The sequence below is a fragment of the Ahaetulla prasina genome, chromosome 2 (genome assembly GCF_028640845.1).
Source record: "Ahaetulla prasina isolate Xishuangbanna chromosome 2, ASM2864084v1, whole genome shotgun sequence".
In the NCBI taxonomy this organism is placed as follows: domain Eukaryota; kingdom Metazoa; phylum Chordata; class Lepidosauria; order Squamata; family Colubridae; genus Ahaetulla; species Ahaetulla prasina.
Genome location: NC_080540.1, coordinates 75,311,237 through 75,331,981, shown reverse-complemented (window position 1 = coordinate 75,331,981; position 20,745 = coordinate 75,311,237). Strand labels below are relative to the sequence as shown.

The window sequence follows — 20,745 nt, the reverse complement described above, 5'->3', positions numbered from 1 at the left end:
AGCATTGTGCAAGCTCCACCCTTTTTGTATGTGCATGTGATATCACAATACACAAACAAACAGGGTGGAGCATGTCTTGTGTTTTGTTACAATATCTTTCATCATTTGCTTACCAGAGCTATTTTTGAATACCTCTGGTTTCATCCACATTGGGTGAATCAGCAATGATTTGAGATTATGGCTTGAAAGAATATACTATAATCTCTTTCCTTTCTAAACTCTCCTCTTCCCATCACTGTGAACAGGAACTCTCCTATAGGCATAATTTTCATTCTCTTGGTATAAGTATATGTGATTTCTTCCCATCCTTCCAGGTAGCGATTCATTTATAGGAGGAATGCTTCTCAATTTCCATTCTTACTGGATCTTTTGCTTACAACAGTGAAAAATTATAGAGTCGTGATGTTCTAATGTAAAATTTGAAATTATGAAATCAGGCTATATCAGTAAACTTTTGTTTTTTTTCCCCCAGAAAGCAAATATTGAATCAGAAGATCTTGTGATATTCTTCAGGTAAGACCAATGTGTTTATTGAATAAGTGTTTGTCTCAAATTATGAAATTTCTGAAAAAATAATGAAATAGTGGACAAATCTCAGCTTCAAGAAATAATGTTCTATAACTATCTATCTATCTATCTATCTATCTATCTATCTATCTATCTATCTATCTATCTATCTATCTATCTATCTATCATCTACCTACCTACCTACCGACCTACCCACATATATATCTATCATATTTATTTGCCACCCATCTTGCTACAATTATGCCTGATTGCTTTGAGATTCAATATCGTATTGATACCTCTCTTGAGCCTAAGAACTATATTGAGTAATAACTTTATCAAGACGTACTTTAAAGATAGGTTAATTCATGGTGTCATCCATCAGTAAAAGGTCAGATGTGTGTATTGCTGTCTCATGAATTATTTGGCCTTCGGGTAGTGGTTGATTCATTACATGCAGGGTTTTTTCCCCAAGCATTTTTCTGTATTCATGATTTGTCCACCAATTGTGTGAATCATTCTCAGATAATCATGCCAGCTTTCATGTAGATGCAAAACCTTTGCTGTCTGCAAAATATGCCATTAATTTTAATGAAATTGGGAAAATATTAGAGTTAGTTAAATGTGTTGATTGTTAGATGCTTTCAAACAATGTACAGTGAGTTAGGCAATCTGTTAATCTGAAGAAATGAAATCAATGTTAAGTTTATACATTTTTGTGCACACGCATTTTAATTGGCATTTGAAATTCTGAGTGACATAAATCAATTTTTTTTACTGTTTTAGAATCTTTACTTTAGAATTTTGCAAGTTAATGTAACTACATTTTCATTCTTTTTTTAGGAAGATTGCTTTGGAGAGGACAGTTTGGAAAAAGAAACATGTATGTTTAATTTATTTCGAACTCTCACTCCAATTGCTTTTCTGTAGGATTCCACTTATGTGCTCCAAACTATAAACAGATTCCAAAGCTTGGAATCTTGCAGGGATAAAAGCAGGTTGAAGAATGGTATGATTTGCAATATATATCTGAGTTGGTAGGATTTGAATTAGAAATCGTACACCTTTGCAATGCTGCTAGCATTATCCAGATTGTCACATCATGATTTATTATTTTGGTAGGTAAAGAAATGGCACTAATGTTGGGTTCCATACATTTTATCAATTTAATATGTAGTTTGACTCTTTGAAATTGGAGTTGTAAGAGTTGGCATTCCAATGTTCTCCAAGTATTTTGGATGACAATTCCTATAATCCTATCAGCAATGCTGGCTGGAGCTAATGAAATCTGAAACATCTGGAGGGCATTGTATTGCCTGTCCCAATAATACACTAATGGGATAGAAAAGCTTAAGGGAGTTCCAACTCCTGATGTAAAATGGAAAATGGGAAGAAAAGACGTGAGCTGAATCAAGAGAGAATTTCACGTTTAAAGACTCAGTGATGCAACAGTTAAACGACACTTGGTAACTTTATTTATGTTAACAATTAGCTATTTCAAATCAGTTTGTTAGGAATTATAACAAAGTCTTGAAACTTTTAAGTAACTTTTTGTAATAATATTTCTAAGCTTTACCCTGAAGATTTTGAAAATTAGGAATATATAATAACAAATGTTCAGTTCATTAGGAGCCCTGTATGTTTGGAAGCTGTTTGTGTACACATCTACAAGAACAGCATCACATTTTTTCCTAATAAGATATTATTTTGACATATTTTCAAGGAAATATTGGCTTTTTTTGGTTGTTTGGCAGTTGAAAAATATAAATAATAATGCTAATTAACAATTCATTGAAACGTATTTAGCTGACCTACAAATAAGAACTTCGGAAGCAGTGGGTAATTGTTATATCTGAAATACTCCTTACTTTGCTGCTAAAATTATGCTAATTTTAATCTTAATTTTATGGCAATTAAAGGGATTTGTTATTTGTGTAGTGGCATCATTACATAAATAATAGAAATTGCTGCAATGATACATTTGAATTTAACAGAGAGTTAGAAGTAACTGACAATTGATGTCCGCAAATGTTTGTTAAAATGAGTTTCATATTAAAGAAGCACTAATAATTTGAAAACAATTACGTTAATAAAAAGAAAAAATATACTGGAAAATTATGTTATAAACAGAGCAATACCAAAAATGTTGACCATATTATTTCAAAGTTTCTTCCTTGCCCTTGGTCAAATACACAAAACAAGCAAACAGAAAACGAATTCAGATGTTCATGTTCACAGACAACACAACAGCAGTGTATTGCTGTAAATAGAGTACAGATTTCTCTACTGTTGTTTACTAATTCTTTTAATTATTTCCTTGCTCAAAGAATTGATAGTTCTTGTCACATCAGAGTAGCAACACCTCATGAGTTTTGTCTTCTGACCGCCATGCTTGTGAGAAGAGAGGAGTCTTAAGAGTCTTGAGAAAGGCCAGCAGGGTTGGTCCAATCTAATTTTGGATGGGTGGAATGGGGTTCCAAAAGACAGATACTGAAACAGAGAAGGCATCTTCCTGTGTCCCACTAGATCAGGAGTCTCCAACCTTGGCAACTTTAAGACTTGTGGACTTCAACTCTGGGAGTTGAAGTCCACAAGTCTTAAAGTTGCCAAGGTTGGAGACCTCTGGACTAGATGGCATACTTTAATTGGCGGGATCAGGAACATATCCTTCTTGCCAGATCAGATGGGTTAAATAAAACATCTAGAAAGAGGGACTATCTTAGTCCCATTCCATGGAAGGCTTCATAAGTAAAGCAGGTTTCATAAAGATTACACTAAATTGTAGGTAAGGGAAGAAGGAATCCCTTTTAACTTTTCTGTTTCATTGTAAATCCTAGCACATAGAGAAAAGCAATGAGGATCTGCATTCAGTAATCTTTGGTCTCATCTCTTGTCATTAGTTGATATCTGAACATTGGATACATCAGAAGTCATGTCGGACTGGCTTCTAATTGGACTGTTTGTGGCATTGGTGCTGCTTCTGTTGCTGACAATCTTCGGCTTTGCTGTTTATTCGGGACTGTTTACAGAAGTAATTGTGAATGCTGGTTTGCCCCCCATTGGCAACATCACTGTGGCATACAAATTCCAGGTGGGGCCTTATGGTGACTCCGGAAGGTTTTTTACAGAGAGTTGCAGTGTTTCTCCAAGGCTGTCTTCTATCGCTATCTACTATGACAACCCTCACACGGTAGGTCACTCTTGAGAACTACTTATTGGTTTGTCGGACCTGAATTTATCACCACATTTAGTTGTACATAAAATGATAGAAGATAACTATGTTAGGCTACGGTGGCAAAAAATCAGGAGGAATCTGGTAACATCTTTCCTGATAGACACATTTTAAAATTAATCAAATGCATGTAATGTCTAGGCTGAAAAGAATGGCTATTTTGATTGTAAAAATGTGTTTCAGTTCATGATTCAAATATATGTCCTGTTTTTTACTGTTACATGTACTTTATCAGCAGTCCCGTGAAGTAAATTAGGATGAGACAGAATGGCTGGGTTACTCATTAAATGAAGAAATGGCTATCAATTGTTCAGGGGTAGATAGTTCATTTCTGCATGAAGAATAATCTACTTGGTCCTTCTGCTTAGGATACTATATAGTAAAAAAATGACTGACCTAATGACACTGGTAATTTTCAAAAATGATATGATATCGGCTGCCTACTAAAAACCGAAGGGAATGATGAAAGTTTGTCTCTAAGCTAAAAGTCTCACCTGTTCGGACTTGATTTGGTATATAAATATTAAAATGCATTTTTCTGCTAGTATTGTTTCTTAACATCTCCTTTTTAAAAGAGAAAATATATGTTTGCTTTAACTATGTGTGACTTTGAGGTTCTGTAAAATCTCAGGGTGGAGTGAGATTGTGATCTGTTTCGAATATGATTAAGAAATCAGTCTGAACTGCCAAAGAATATGTAGCTGTTTTGGAGCCTCTACAAGCGCCCATTATAAGTGAGGGAATATTAGGTAATAATGAAAGGCGTCATATGAGATTGTTACCTCAATTTATCATCCATCAAATTTTAAAATTAATTTAAAAGCGTCAAATAGAAAACCTATCAGCCAGGGAATATTTCCACATCAACCATGGGGAATAAAAGCTAATAATATGTTATATATAGGGAACTTTAAGAAAGGATGTGAGACATATTTGGGAGAAAAGGAAAGAAGCAAAATGGAACAACGCTTCTCAAAAAAAAATCCACATATAAAATACCTTCAATCTTGGCTTCAAAAACGGTAGCACAATTTTTCTTGCTATCCTTATGTGTATCATAAGACTGAGCAAAATTTGACACAATATGGGTGGGAAATGATAAAAGAAATTGGTCAATAAATGAAGTACTTTAAAGACTTCCACGACTTTTTAGATTCTAAAGGACTTTAGGAAACGCAAATATAAATCTGGCACTATTTGTAATATTTTAATGAATAGAAGATTCAAGATTCAAGAACTCTAGAGATTCATTTCCAATTAATAGAGCATCTCTAGGAGATTGCAAGGTAACAAATTACCTTGGAGGTAGACTGATAACAAATTACCAAAACAAGTTTATATTGTTGGATATGGTATATAAATATTCAATAATAGTGTATGTATAATAAATAAATCTGTTTTCCAACCTCTATTTAAACTCAGTGATTTAACATAAACATTACTTGATATTTGACATATATATTGGAGACTTGAGCTTCCAAAGAAATTTTTAACTCTATTTTTATTATTTTCTGATTATGTTGTCTTTGTATGCATTTGAAAGCGGTATGGATCATATGCTGCATTTGTAATTGAAGATTCTGTTTATAGTATATTTATGATATGTCTATGGAGATTTTCAGTCATCCAGGACATTGTTGTCCCAAAGGTAATTTTCCAAGAGGCAACTGGACTTTCTGGTTTTTCTTTGAAGACGTTTCGCTTCTCATCCAAGATATGATACTATAAACTGTATTGTGTGGAGAAGAAAAACTGTACATTTGGGCATTGTCAAGAAAAGTTTTCAAGAAGATACTTACGCTTCTACTTATATGAAGAAAATGAGTGGGAAATGTTTTAAAAACCTTTAATAATAAAGGTGGCTTACTTAAGGGATCATAGATTTCTTCATGCATGTTCTGTATTTCACTGATTAAACTTGTTGATATGCTAATTGTGTCATAAACAGTAGCAGTTAGGCTTCTTATTTGAAGTGAGTATTCCCAAGGTTGTTTATGAAGACTGTTGCAGTCCGTTTGTCTTGGGATTGGCCTCCTCCCTATTCTCCCAGGCACCAAGAATTATAATGAATCAGAGTTATTTTTATTGTGGGGCTTGTGGATCTTGGTTCAATGTCTATCTTTTTCTTCATAACATGGTTTCCTTGATATTTAATTGAAATTTAGTCTTGAACTGAGATATGGCCAGATTGAACCGATTAAGCCAATGCAGTCATCAGCTCTATTAACAGGGATAGTATGAAGAATACAAGAAATGATAATATCAATTTACACTAATTGTACTAGCAAAACCACACAAAAATATTGCTTCCAGTTTTGGTCACCATGATACAAAAAAAGATGCTGAAGCCCTAGAAAGAGTCAGAGAAGAGCAGCAAAAATGATAGGAGATCTGGAGGCTAAACCGTAGGATAAACTGCTAAGGGAACTAGATATGTTTAACCTAACAAAGAGAAGGCTTATGGCAACATGATAGACATCTTCCAATACTTGAAGGGCTGCCACAGGGAAGAGGGGGTTGATTTGTTCTCCAAAGTACCTGAGGGCAGAACAAGAAGCAATGGTCTGAAGCTAGTCAGAAGGAGATTTAATCTGGAACTAACCAGAAACTTTTTTACAGAACAGTTAGTCAATGGAAAAGCTGGAGTTGTGGGGAGCTCCATTGCTGGTGATTTTTAAGGAAAGATTGGACCATTGGTCCAAAATGGTATAAGGATTCCTGTCTTGGGCAGGAGGTTGGATTAGAAGACCTCTCAGCTCCTTTCAGCCGTATGAGTTTAACCCTGAAAAACCCCCAAATCTTTTCTCTCTTGACTTAATTTAACCGTCTGTTTTTAAGGGCTGCTATTTCAGGATAATTTTTTAAAAAAAATCTGCTTAAGCATATGCATATGCCTCAGGTGCTTTCTTGATAATGGACATGGTCATCACAGAAGATATTGTCTTCTGGGCTATTGGGCTATTGTCAAAATAATGCATATTGCTGGTAAAATAGATATGTATGCTTTCTTGTAGCATAACCACTTAGTATTGCATCACTTCAACCTCTGTAATCTCCTGAGCATTGTAGTGTTGTAAAAACATGCCACTCAGAAATCCTATTTATTAAGCTGGCTTGAATGTTTATGTTGATACATTGAGCTAAGGGATAGGGCAATTGAGTGGGTAGGTAGAACAGGAGCCAGTAATTAAAGGAATCAATGCAGCTTATCTTAAATCAGAGCAGCATGTAATACCGTTGAAAATCTTTTCAAATATAGTGAAATGTACATATTCTAAATTGTTGCTAGTTCTCTTATATGGTACCTACAGTAGAGAACTCTTTAGATTTTCAATATTTTTCCAATGTTTTTCCTTATATTTTTAAAAATTATATATACCATGTTTTTATTTTATATTGATCTTTAATGAACAACCAGGAATCCCTAGTAGATGGCGGTAGTATAGAAATTTAACACATAAATGATTTCTAAAACTGAGTATATCATGATTCCTTTGGATACAGATATTATCAGGGTTTATATATCATGCTAAATTGTAGTGTGGTTTGTTCGATATTAGTTTAATGTAATGTATAAACCCTGTATAAAAATTACAGTTTATTAGCCTTTATTTATAATAACGATAGACAGTTCTTTGGAGGTGAGGGTGGTGATGGAACATTTTATTTGTTTATAACCCATTTATATAGTTTTTCATATGCCCACAGAACTCGGGCAGTAATAATGAAATCATATATAACACTTTAACCATAGTTAAAGCTTGTTGGTGGTGGTATGATAAGATTTCCTGAATCCAAACTAAGATAAAAGGGAAGTAAAATTGGTTATAGAATAGTTAGGGATTTAAAATTTGTTGGCTTAGTAAAAATAATACGTTGATAACTTGATGGCATGTACTCAGTCAATACACACACACACGCACGCACACACACACACATTTTGAAAATGACAAATCTAGGTAGTTTAATGGTTAAAGTACCAGTATAGGATTAGGAGTGGAGGGGGAGGACCCTCACTTTGGAGCAAGGGTATCAAACTCACAGTGACGTATTGTGACTTCCCCCCCTTCGCTAAACCAGGGGTGGGCATGGCCAGCGTGTGATGCATCTGGCCCATGGACCACGAGTTTGACACCCTTGCTTTGGAGGTTTAGTCCATCATTTTCTCTCAGGACCGGAGAATGCTCCGCTCATCTGCATAATTGGAGTGGGAGAAGTAGACGACAGTGGTATGTACACTACCTTGAGCTCCTGAAGGAAAGGTGGGATATAAATTTAATGCATCAGGACCGCCTGCTGTTACCGTATGCCTCCCATCGACCCGTACGCTCTCACAGAGAGGGTCTCCTCAGGGTGCCGTCCGCCAAGCAATGCCAGCTGGCGGCCCCCAGGGGTAGGGCCTTCTCTGTTGGAGCACCTACTCTCTGGAACGACCTTCCCCCCGGTTTGCGTTTAATATCTGACCTTCGGACATTCCGCCGGGAATTAAAAACTCATTTATTTGTTCAAGCAGGACTGGACTGATTTTTAAATTTTAAATTTTAAATTTTAAATTTTTTAATCTTTTGTAATTTTATATGGGGTATTTTAGGTTGGTCAATCTGACGGTTTTAATTCGGCCACTATTGAATAGGTATTTTAAATTGATATTTTTAACTTTGTATATTTACTGTTTTTTATCCTGGCTGTACACTGCATGAGTCCTTCGGGAGAAGGGCGGTATAAAAATTTAAATAAATAAAATAAATAAATAAATAAATCTGTACATATGAATTATTATACTAGAAAAAAGATTTTTCCCTGTTTATGTTTGCAAGATCCTGGAAGAGTTTGCTAGGAAAATGTGACGGTGTCTCTGCCAGTACTGATCAAGAGGGCAGGGCTGGAAAAAAACAAGAGAGAAAGAAATTGTGCAGAATTTGAAATCAACCAGTGGAAACCTGTCATTAGCCATCTGTGTTAAATTCTGTTGCAGGCTTCTGCTTTTTCAACATGAGTGCTCACATTCCTGATGGATGCTGGAGGTGGGTGCAGCTGCTGGAATATTTGAATCCTTGCATTACAGAGCTTGTTTTTGGGACTTGTTTGTTGCTGTTGGGAAACTCTCAGTTAAAGTTACGCTTTGCTAGGCAGCAAAAGGAGTCCTTCCCAAAGTCATCCAATCATGTGTAAATAGTTTCTAGCACAAATGTCTCAAACGAAAGGCCCGTGCATAGCTGTAATCCAGGGGATGGCATTATGCTTTTGATCTTGAAAGAGCTGGTTTAGCCATAGACTCTAGGCACAACTTTCTTGCCTATAATTTCAACCTGTAATGTTGGAACAAAAGTGTATTATATGCAAGGGTACAGTCACAGTGCACAGTTCATTTTGCAAATAATTAATATTGTGTTTTTAATATTAGAATTTGGGAATTTCAGTGATCCTTGCCTATTTTACTTTTGAACAAATTTGACTTACTGGCAGGAACTGCATCAAACCAAGCTGCTGTGAATACTTTTTTAAAAAGCATTCAAGTTCATTTAGAGCTTTTTATACCTAATATCGGCTTTACGGAATAAAATTTTGCTGCAATGCGTAGTTCCAAATAGGGATTAAGTGGGAAGATAACATTCTTGACCACTGTGTTATGTTATCAGGTAGAATGGATCAGAAGATTGGACTGAATAAACTGACAAATCTATGTGGAAGATCTAGATTAATAATAATACATTGAGAGATATGATTTGGTAATTTATTCTTCAGACCCAGAAAAGCTTTGATAGGGTTTTCAAAGAACTAAAAAAACTGGACTGAAATTCCTCAGAAATCTGAAATATCCTTATATCAGTCCATATGGATTGCATTGTTTCTAAGACCTTATTTATTTTGAGCCAATAGAAACTTTGATTTATGGATTATTAGTGTGGAACTGTGGATTCCTATATAAGTCAAGAAAATTTAGAATATAATTTATAAGGAGAGGGACCTGTCACCTTCATTTTGGCAGAGACCTAGTTGATGCTAGTTCAAAGGAAACCATATTTTACAGTGGTATTTGAGAAGGAAACTATATATGCACCTTTTCCTCCTGTGGTTGCAGATTCATGTTCTTGCTTAAATGTATTTGCCACTGTTGAAGGAGCAAAATTATACAGCTCTAAAGAGTATGTGCATACTTTCTCAAAAGTTATTTTATGTATACAGCTGTGATTAGTGGATTTTTCTTCACTTCTTATGACATACTAGATATCCTGCTTGCCAAAAAACAAAAACAAAAAAACAAACGCCACTTCATGGTGTAAGATATAGTGAGTCCATGGATAGGAGAATTGGAACCAGACAAAAATGTGGTAGCTTTTCTCGATTTAGTCTTATTTTCCAATAAGTCTTATTCTGAATGTCAGGCAGGTTCACTTTTGAATGTGATTGATTATTTAAGGGCATCTCACACAAAGGGAATTAATGACAGCATTGAAAAGAAATACTGACTAGCTCTATGGAATTCCTCCCCTGCCAGCATAATTGTTCAAGCTTTTATACCTGAGAATTCTGGGTGTTACGTTTCCAGTGTATTTGGAAGGCCTCAGTTTAGAAAAGATGAGCCTGGTTATAGCTTTAGGTTTTCTATTGCAAACTCCCTCAACTTCAGATGTCGAAACTTCAAATATGAGGTAGACTATGCTATACTATTGCTGAGAATTTTGGAAGTTGAAGTCCACACATCTGAAGTGTGTCTAGGTGTGAAAGTTTGTGCTGAAGTTTTTCTTAGGGTGGATTGGAACATTACTGACATTACTGGCTAAGAACAACTGTATATCTACCATTTACCCAAAGCTGAACCATATTTCCAAGCAAATTTAGGGCTCATCATCTCATTTCACTTATTGTGGTATGAAAAGCTGTTGGCATTTCTAAGGGATGTAAACATCACCTTTGGCTTATCCCAAGCTCGGTGTGTGGTGTGAAGCTATTGTTTATTCTCTTTTTCCAATACAATTCTTGCCATATAAAGAGTCTACAACTCTACAACATTTGGCATTGATGCTGGCAATGATACAATTGGGGAAAAGGATCTGTCCAGCTCCCATGAACTGCTTAAATATGCTGCAAACTTACCTCATCTCCTTTCATTTTGAATGCCAGTCTTACCCTTTCCTGAAACAGGAAGTAGTTACTCATAGTCACTCATGTTTTCATCATCACCCGTCAGGAAGCATTCCTTTTGTGTCATAGGACTTGTCCCATCGTTAGGTTATTGCGGACTTGATGATTTTTTGAAGATCCATTAAAACCTGGTTGTTTTTGCAAGCATGAGATTTGGCAGGTTAGTTGAACCCAAATGGACTGGTTGCTTGTTGCCTTGGTGGCCATAAGGATGTTTGTCCTTGTCTTTGATTATTTGTCTAGTTTTAAAATTTGTTAGCCTTCCAGAGTAATGTTTATGAAATGAATAAACATCTGAATTGATTAAATGAATAAAAGAGTTGCTGGTGGCTAACCTCCATGACGGTTTTAATTTGGAATGCAAGAGGCACATGGCAACTGGCTTGTCCAAATACCTAATCAGGGCTTTCAAAAATTATTCATTGATTCATTCAATTATTCATTTCTTCTCAAAAGGTGATGCTGGGTTCCTTTTCTGAAATTCTCCCAACTTATATTTGCAGTAACAGCATCACTCATGCTGAGGCAAAGTGGGGCAATTCAATGGGTGTTGGCTTACATCCTGACTTAAGAATGTGGGAGAAATGTATATTAATGGGATTTGCAAATTTTAAGATCTGCAAGTGAAATTTAATCAAGCCAGTATGATTTAGCAGTAATGGGCTTCTTTTAAGTATTACTGTATGTGAATCATCATAATAAATTGAATATATTTCTGATTTCTGTCCAACAAGTTGATTGGACTCAGTTACAGTAACGAGTTTTGTGGGATCCAAGACTAGCAATTTGTTGAACAGTGAGAATATTATGCTTTCATACTTGTTTAAAGAAAGAGTTGGACGTATAATAGCCTTCCTGACTAAAATACAGTATTTTTGTTTTAATTATAAGATGGAATAATTTGTGTATCTTAGACTGTTGGTCTTCTTGGCTAAGATGAACCAGGATAACAAGCAAAACATGGTCACAGCTTACTAACAGCTGAAAGGCATACATAGAGTGTGTAGGTTATATATAGTACAGTATATTCAGTTAATGTTCAGGTAGTCAATAAATAATCAAATGTTACTATACGCAATTCATAGTTTTGCTATTGCTTAATGCTAAAAGATAGATACTTTCTCTGGCAACTTTTTCCCCCCACTAGCTATGGAGAATTCTGTTTTTCACAAAAGAAACTGATGAAAGAAACCCATGCACAGTACTATATCATATAAAGAGAAGTCTTCAAGTCAACGTTGATAGCTATGACATACTTTGACACTACCTGTCTGAACTTGTAGGTAGTTATTTCTAAAAATTAAGAAAATTATGGCCCCCTCTTAAAAAACTAATGTCAAGAAAGATACCTTTTGTTAATAATAGCAATCTCTAAAATAAAAACCAATTTGTAACGTGCATAATCCCTAAGGAAAAACATTGCTGAATAATAAACTCATCCCAGAGTTACTATAATTAATACTCAGGGATGTTGGGAATTGTTTTTCAACAACATCAGGAGGATTATATGTTCTTAAAGCATTTCTAAATTAGTATGCCTCCAATTATATTTTCTTTGATTACATTGCTGATTTTGTGGAGCTTATTGTGCATTTCAAAATGGATTTGATAAAGATGACAAGTTTATTATTCTATTTTTTTCTTAAAAAAAATCCTAGCTGTTAAAAGGTAACACTTCCCTTATGATTTATTTATTTCTAGATTTAAATCCCACTTTTCCTACAGGGGCTCAAGGCCGTCTGTGCAGCACTCTAATATTTCTCCTAACACGTAGGCTGGACATTGAACTGGACTTCTGCATGCAGAGTCTGGTTTTGGTGCTGAATTGTAATCCTTTGTTTTCACGCTTTAGCTTCAGTTATTGATTTATCTCCCATCTTTCCTTTAGGATCTGAAATGGACTTATATTAAGATTTCTCTTCATGCTATTCTCACAACAGCCACCCAGTGAAGTAGGCTGGGGCTGAGAAAGAGTAACTAGTCCAAATTATTTACCCTGACCAGTAGCATTTTGGCCCTTCAGTTAAAGGTGCTGAATGATGTACTCCCTTAACCTTAAATGCCCCAACTTCTCATTAATGTTGCTTGATGGATTGCCATGACATTTAAGTGCTTTTTCTCTCATCCTCTTCAGGCACATGCCTTTTTAGCAACTTTTGAGCATTGCTTGCAGGCTTAAAATAGGATAAATTCAGTTCCCATCTGGTTTTTTTTCCAGTGTGATGACCAGCTGACTCTTGGTGAGGAGTCTGAGAAGCATCTCCACCTTCCAACCTTTTTTCCAGTCCTCAAAACAGCAACTGGAAAAGCCAGTGGAAACTGCTAGCAGAGCAGTACTGCCTTTCAATTGCTGCTATAAGGGAAACTTGAGTAATTGGCAAAACAATACATTACCCAATAATGTACCCATGTCTATTCCATGTGTTGGCAACAAGACTTTTTAATCAAGAATGAAAGCATAATGATGGTTTAGAGGGTGGAGAGCTTATGGGCTTCAGAAGCTGCTGAACTTCAATCTTAAGTGGACGTAGCTGGCATGGGTAATTTGAAATTACTGCTAAAAGCAGTATTTCTACAATCTCTGGAGGACTACAGATTACCCACCTCTGATTTGTAGCGTACTATCTACAAAAATTTACTAAAACTGATGATTGTAAATTTAATAACAGCAAAGATTTGAAATAATTAATTTTTATAAGGTATTTATTAACCTGTCCTTCATTTATATCCTTTTTAAATGTTAGGTCAGGTATAATGTGGTCGGTAGAATGATATCTGTGTCAAATATAGGCAGTCACAGCAATCTAAAATTTCATGTGGATTGTGAGAAAATATAGCGTGGATTTTTCCATGTTGTTTATTCTTAATATATGATTATTTGTATGGCTGATTTTCTGTGAGGTAAAACCTTCTCATATTTGTTATTTTAACGTATTTTACTTAGGTCTCTCATGACATTATGTAAACTAGTGCTTGTAATCTGCCCAGAGTGTAGCCTCTAGGTGAGATGGGTGACATACAAATCTAATAACTAAATAAGTAAATACTTGGAGAAGAAGAAAGAAAGATCATGATTGAAAACAACTGAGAATGTGGAGGCTAATTCCTTTTCACCATTATTATTTTAAGATGTAGTAGTCCTTATTTTAGAATATGAGAACAACTATTTCATTAGTGTTACCAGAATAGAGGCAGGAGTTTTTCACCTCATCTGCCAAAACTATGAGCAGGTGATGTAGTGTTTACATCAGAGAGGTTATAAAGGAAGAATATGAACCTGAAGAAAAGTAAAATCAATGAGGAAAAATTAGTATGAGGTCAAGATATAAAAGAATTAAATTAGGAATCCTGTTTGGCATAGAAAGGTGGACTGAAGAGGTGAGACTGCGGTGTACATTTTGGGAGATGATAAAAATTAGTAAAGTGTCACATATATGGGCCAGGCTAGAAAGACTAGGGTTGACATGATAGCAGTGTTCTAATATCTAAAGGGCTGCCACATAAAAAAGAGAGTCAAGCTATCAGCCAAAGCACCTGAAGGCAGGACAAGGAGCATTGGATGGAAATTAATCAAGGAGAGAACAAACCTAGAACTAAGGAGAAATTTTCTCACAAAATAAGTAATCAGTGGAATGGCTTGCCTTTAGAAATTGTGGGTGCTTCATCACTGGGTATTTTAAAGAAGAGATTGGACAACCATTGGTCTGAAGTGGTACAGTGTTGCCTGCTTGAGCAGAGGGTTGGACTAGAAGACCTCCAAGTTCCCTTCCATCTCTTTCATTCTGTTACTCTGTTAAAAATATTTGCAGATCCCTCGCATCCTGGACATAAACTGTTTCAACTCCTACCCTCAAAACGACGCTATAGAGCACTGCACACCAGAACAACTAGACACAAGAACAGTTTTTTCCCGAAGGCCATCACTCTGCTAAACAAATAATTCCCTCAACACTGTCAGACTATTTACTGAATCTGCACTACTATTAATCATTTCATAGTTCCCATCACCAATCTCTTTCCACTTATGACTGTATGTCTATAACTTTTTGCTGGCAATCCTTATGATTTATATTGATATATTGACCATCAATTGTGTTGTAAATGTTGTACCTTGATGAACGTATCTTTTCTTTATGTACACTGAGAGCATATGCACCAAGACAAATTCCTTGTGTGTCCAATCACACTTGGCCAATAAAATTCTATTCTATTCTATTCTATTCTCTCCTAAAGCAGGCCAAGAACTCACAGGCTCTTGGTTTCTAGCTCAGCACTTAGCTACCACATCAAACCGGTTCTCTGGTTATCCTACGAAAATAAAAAGCATCCTGGAACCCCTACTGCTTCTGTTTCTTGATTTTGTCAGTCTTGAAGGACTGACAACTGCCAAAGTATCAGAAAACAACCTTCTGACTAAGATTCTGTCCTCACGAACTGAATAATATATAAGTTTTATAATTGATTGCAGTAATTCTTAAGCATTTATAAGAAGGCACTATTACTTTTGCTGATCCCTCTGATTTGCGTGGAATTTAAAGTAATCATTAAAGTTGGTAGCTGTGTCATTATAAACAAGCAAAAAGCTAAGAAGCAGCCAACTGCTCATATTTTATTTATTTTATTTATTTGTCAAGTACGTATTAGATAATATATATATCTAATAATATATATTCCTGCCTGGGCAGGGGGTTGGACTAGAAGGCCTCCAAGGTCCCTTCCAACTCTGTTGTTGTATTATATTATATAAGGATAAGCATGAATTGAATACATAAAATGAATACAATTAAAAGAAACATTCGGACAGGGACAGTAGGCACACTGCTGCTCTTAAGCACGCCCCTTACAGACTTCTTAGGAAGGGGGTGAGGTCAACAGTAGACAGTCTAAGGTTAAAATTTGGGGATTTGGGGGATGAAATCACAGTCAGGTAGTACATTCCAGGCATTGACCACTCGGTTGCTGAAGTCCTATTTTCTGCAATCGAATTTGGTGCGGTTTACCTTACGTTTGTATCTATTATGTGCTCATGTATTGTTGTGGTTGAAGCTGAAGTAGTCATTGACAGGTAGGACATTGTAGCAGATGATTTTATGAGCTATGCTTAGGTCAGACCGAAGGCAGCTTAGTTCTAAATTTTCTAAGCCCAAAATTTTAAGTCTGGTGGCATAAGGTATTTTGTTGCAAGCATAAACATAGGCCAGATAATATATAAATATAAAATATTTATATAGTATATTTTATATGATAGTTTATGTTATAAAAGATAAGATATAAACATAGGCCAGATGTTTAATTTAGTTTATGTGCTGCTCAATTCCAGATGATTATGTTAAGCTCATACTGTAGCAATAATAAAATTCCATGTAAGTAATCAGAAACAAAATAGAAAAATAAAAACAAGAGAACAAGCTATACATAAAATGAATCTAATCCACATTATAAAATATGTATAACAATTGTGTCCAATGATAAGGCAGTGGGTGACTCTGAATGTAAACTGTACATAAGAGCAAGTGACTGCTCTGAGCTACATCTACATTTTTAATGTTCACCAGGAATCACAAGTAGATTTTTCTCTAAATTGAAAAAAATTATTTGGCTTTTCTCTGGAGCCTTTTTAAGAAGCTAGTTTTTTATTGGCATAGACATTGGGTTCTATTTGCACATTTGGAGACTGAGTATTGTCCAGGGTGTGATTCACATTGCCATGTTTGTCACATCTATGCTTTTACTTGACTGATTCCCACATAACATAGCAAAGACCTACATACCTATACCTGTGAAAACCTACAAAAACATACATATACATATACATATACATATACATATACGTATATATACATATACATACATACATATATACATACATATATGTATGTGTGTACTATTTACATGAGATCTGTGCCTGACTTCAGCAACTACATATTCAAGTTCCCTGCAAATCTTCCCCTATCACAGACATGTGGTAGAAACATTTTGCTATGTCACGCTATGTAGAAATAATTCAGTCTGAATATTAGGAATGGTTCAGTATGTAGAGCTTGCACAAAGCTGCACATTCTCTTTGAAGTTTGTTGTTTCTTTTGTATCAAACTTGTCATCAAAAATGATGTCAATGTTCTCCAATCTCCAAAGTATCTCCTGATACTTTGATCCACTTATCATTGATGTCCCTTCTAATTTAATGAAATATGGGGCATTGAGTGGTTGGGGAGGGAGCACCAGCACATTCTACCTGATTTTTTCACCATGCATTGCCTTACTGACATATAGAGATATTAAAGCATTAGTTCCCTGAATTAGATGAGTATCAAATTGGGAAGGGCTGCCATATGCATTGATAGATGTATACCATTTGGCTGTTGTTATTGCCTCACCTGCCTGTGCTACCACTTTTTCTACTTCAAATATTTCCTTAGTTATGATATAGCAACAAATTTACTGGTCCTACTCTGTTCCTGCCTGTAGAGCTAGAATCCCCACCCTCCTACCCAGTCCCACTCTTCCCATGTGCCTTGCTCGCTGCAGGACCCATTTATTCATGCCTTCCCAAATCTCCTAAGTGCCACATAATGGAATAAACCAGATATGTTTAAATTATTAAGAGGAACAAGTGCTATATAAAGCCCATTAACCCAGTCCTTCAAAAATAGAGAAACCGGCTGCTACAAGTTGTAGGGAGAAAGGAATTCTCTCCTGTTATATGATCTGCAAGTCCTTGGAAAAACACGGGTTCTAATAGGACTTTAAGCCTCCCTTAAAGATCGTTCTAAAACTCTTTTTTTTCTTTGTGCCTCCCTCTCAGCTACAGTCTTCCTTTTTGTTGGAAATGTATATCTACTTTTTTTCCCCAGAAAGCAACGTTTGAACCTGTCACGGTAAGTGAGCTAGGACCTGGTCTGTCCTATGGAGATCTTAGTGGCAGAGCATAATTACTATTTGCCCTGAGCACAACATACGCCCTTCAAGGGATCTGCGGCCTCAGCTATTTGCTTTTGTGGCTGATTAAGTTCTTTGTATGTTTCCTAACTTTTACTTGAATATGGACAGTAGGCTCAGCAGATGTCTCTTTGATACCAAATTTCAAAACTCAGTATCTTCATGTCACATTAATAAAGAGTGCAACGTCATAATTTAGCTGGTATTTTAGATTTTGAAAAGTCACAAATATTAATCCAAGGGAGACAGTGGTCATGGTTGAGAAGGGGAGAGAATTTATGTTTCAATTCCATTTTCAACTATAGTTGAACAGGATCTACATTAGCTAAATTGTTTGTTTTTGAGTCTTCCATTAGATTTCATTTGGCCAACTATTCTATCAACCAGCCAGCCAGATAAAGAAATAAAACCTTTGTGTTTTCCCCCCAAACCCAGCCCAGGAGGGAAACTCCTAAGCTTGGTGAAATTGGGAAATACTTTGTTTTAGCATTTATTTTTTATTTGTTTTAGCATTTAGCATTTATTCTTTTCACAAAGGAGTTTTTGATTTAGAAAAAACCAAGATCAAATCAGATCCTAACTTGCCAGAGGCTCTGTCAGCTAGTGAATGGAAGCAGTCAAGTAGCTCAGCCTCACATTGATTTCCTGTTTCTACCTGCTTTGGTTTAAGCTCGGAGGAATGTGAAAACTTATGAAACAGTCAAACCCATCTTTAGATTAAATTGTAAATGTATCTTGATCCTTTGAAATGCATTTCCTTTTATACGAGAGATACTGCTCTTGACAATTTTACATGTTATATGCTTAGGACCATGGCTTGAATACAGGCATGTTAAGGAGAATCAATGAGCAGCTGTTTTGTTTCTTCTAGTTAAACTGAATTGTCTATTTTTTACATTGTTTATCAAAGTTTATTATAAAATAAAATAGAAATAAAAGTTAGGAAAGTTAAAGGGGAAAGAGCAGGGATGCAGAGAGAAAGAAAAAAAGAAGAAAAGGAGAAGTGACTTCCGAGTTTTTTTAGTGCAGCAGAATACAAAAAAAAGTTACAACCCCCAGTTTTTTGCTTTACATTTCTGAATGTTTCAACCATCTCTATAACAAGTCATTCTAGCCATCAAAAATTAAAAAGTTTAATTTTTGAAGTCAGATGCAACATCTGTTGTAATAGTTTAGGACCAGGAAATGTTCTCAGCTGTCTTTAAACAAATTCAGAGGAATGAACAAGTCACTTTTAGCAAACATCTTATGACTTTTTCCATAGGAATATCACAAAATAATATTAAAACTTTTGCTACAATATTTTCTATAGCATTTTTGAAAACTTTTCATTAGCTGCTAATTGTTAAGATTCTTGCATTACTTTGTATTCTTCTTGGGGGAGCATCAGAATTAGAATAAGATTTAAAGTAAGCAATAAACATTATGAAAATTTGAAGGAATCCTCATGAAACATTTTAGGTAATAGTCCCAAAGTTTCTTGGAGAAATCAGTAAATTGTAGCTGTGAGTCAGTTGTTTCCATTTAAAAGCTTTGTAATCTTTATTGTAGGTCTGGTACTCCACCTAGTGGAAAAGTGAATACACTACATTAACAAACCAAAGAATCATTTTGATCCATATTGCCAAAACTGAAATATAATATCATATTTGAATTCACTTAAATGCTTGCCAAATGCATTACCTTTCTTTCCTTTCTGTTTCAGATCCTTTTATGCCATTCACAATGTATATTAGATTTGAAGAAACAATTAGATTTGGGACAGTGGTTGTTTTGCAATCTTTCAGCTATCCTGAATCATAACCAGGCCTGCACAATTTATTGATGGAAAAGGGCACATTGGTAAATTAAAAGTATTCATGGACCACACACAAAAAATAAGAGTGCCAACCAGCTGCTCTGTGATTGGCAGAGTGATGGAAGTGGTAGAATTGGGGAAAGCTCTAAAAGTATTATTTTTAAAAATTGGTGGTGGTGGGGTAGCATAATGCTGTGGGTAGGCTGCATGTCGCCCAAAGGTTGTAAGTTGTGCAGCTCTGATCTAGACTAAGTTTAATTGTTGTTTAAGTATTTTATTGCAGTTAGTGCAACTCAGGAAAATAGGATCTTTTTCACTTTCTTCTATGTCTGATTATAAAGACTTAATATTATTTCACATGTGAGAGATACTTTCAAAAACAGTTTTAATTACCTTTCATATTGTAAAATGAAAATAGTAAGGTGACTGAAATGTAGTTGTTAAAGTGAACCTACAAGTATGAGTTCAATCACTCATTGCCTTTCTACTTTAAAGATCAACAGCTGAAGCTGAGATATATAAGTAGTTCTCAATTTACGACCATTTGTTTAGTGACAGAAGTTAGAATGGCATTGAAAAAAGTGACTTATGACCAGTCCTCACCCTTATGACTATTGCAGCATCCCCATGATCAAGTGATCAAAATTTAAGTGCTTGGCAACCCACATATAATTATGATGATTGCAGCATCTGATCATCATTTGTGACCTTCCTGGCTGGCTTTGCATAATAACTGCATGATTTGCTTAACAACTGAAGTGATTCACTTCACAACAGTGGCAAAAAGGTCATAAAATTAGGCATGACTCATTTAACAATCACCTTACTCATCAACAGAAATTCTGGTCCCAAATGTGATCATAAATCGAGGCCTACCTATACTATTGATACTAGAATGAAGAAATGCACATCTGGTTCTCTCTCTCTCTTTTTTTACAATTACTGAAGGTTGGGGAGATGGCCCAGTGGGCAGAATGTGATCTGAGAGTTGTAGGTTTTCCATCTCTGGTTTCCGGAAATGTCTCCAAGTGGAAAGTTGTGACATCATATAGGCTGGTAATGTTTGAATTTCAGTTTCCATAGGACTGTCAATGTATATGTTCCTTTCAAATAAACAAATGCA

At 35.5% G+C, this 20,745-nt stretch overlaps 1 protein-coding gene across 1 annotated transcript in view; it reads left to right on the top strand.

Annotated features, from left to right (window-relative positions):
• The window catches only part of TEX264 (testis expressed 264, ER-phagy receptor), a 183,050-nt gene that overhangs the window by 9,558 nt on the left and 152,747 nt on the right, over positions 1-20,745 (top strand). Inside the window, exons 2-4 of the mRNA XM_058168142.1 lie at positions 473-513; positions 1,351-1,390; positions 3,408-3,697. Coding sequence (XP_058024125.1) covers positions 3,440-3,697 — 258 coding nt within the window. The 5' untranslated portion in view covers positions 473-513; positions 1,351-1,390; positions 3,408-3,439. The remainder of the gene's footprint in view (positions 1-472; positions 514-1,350; positions 1,391-3,407; positions 3,698-20,745) is intronic.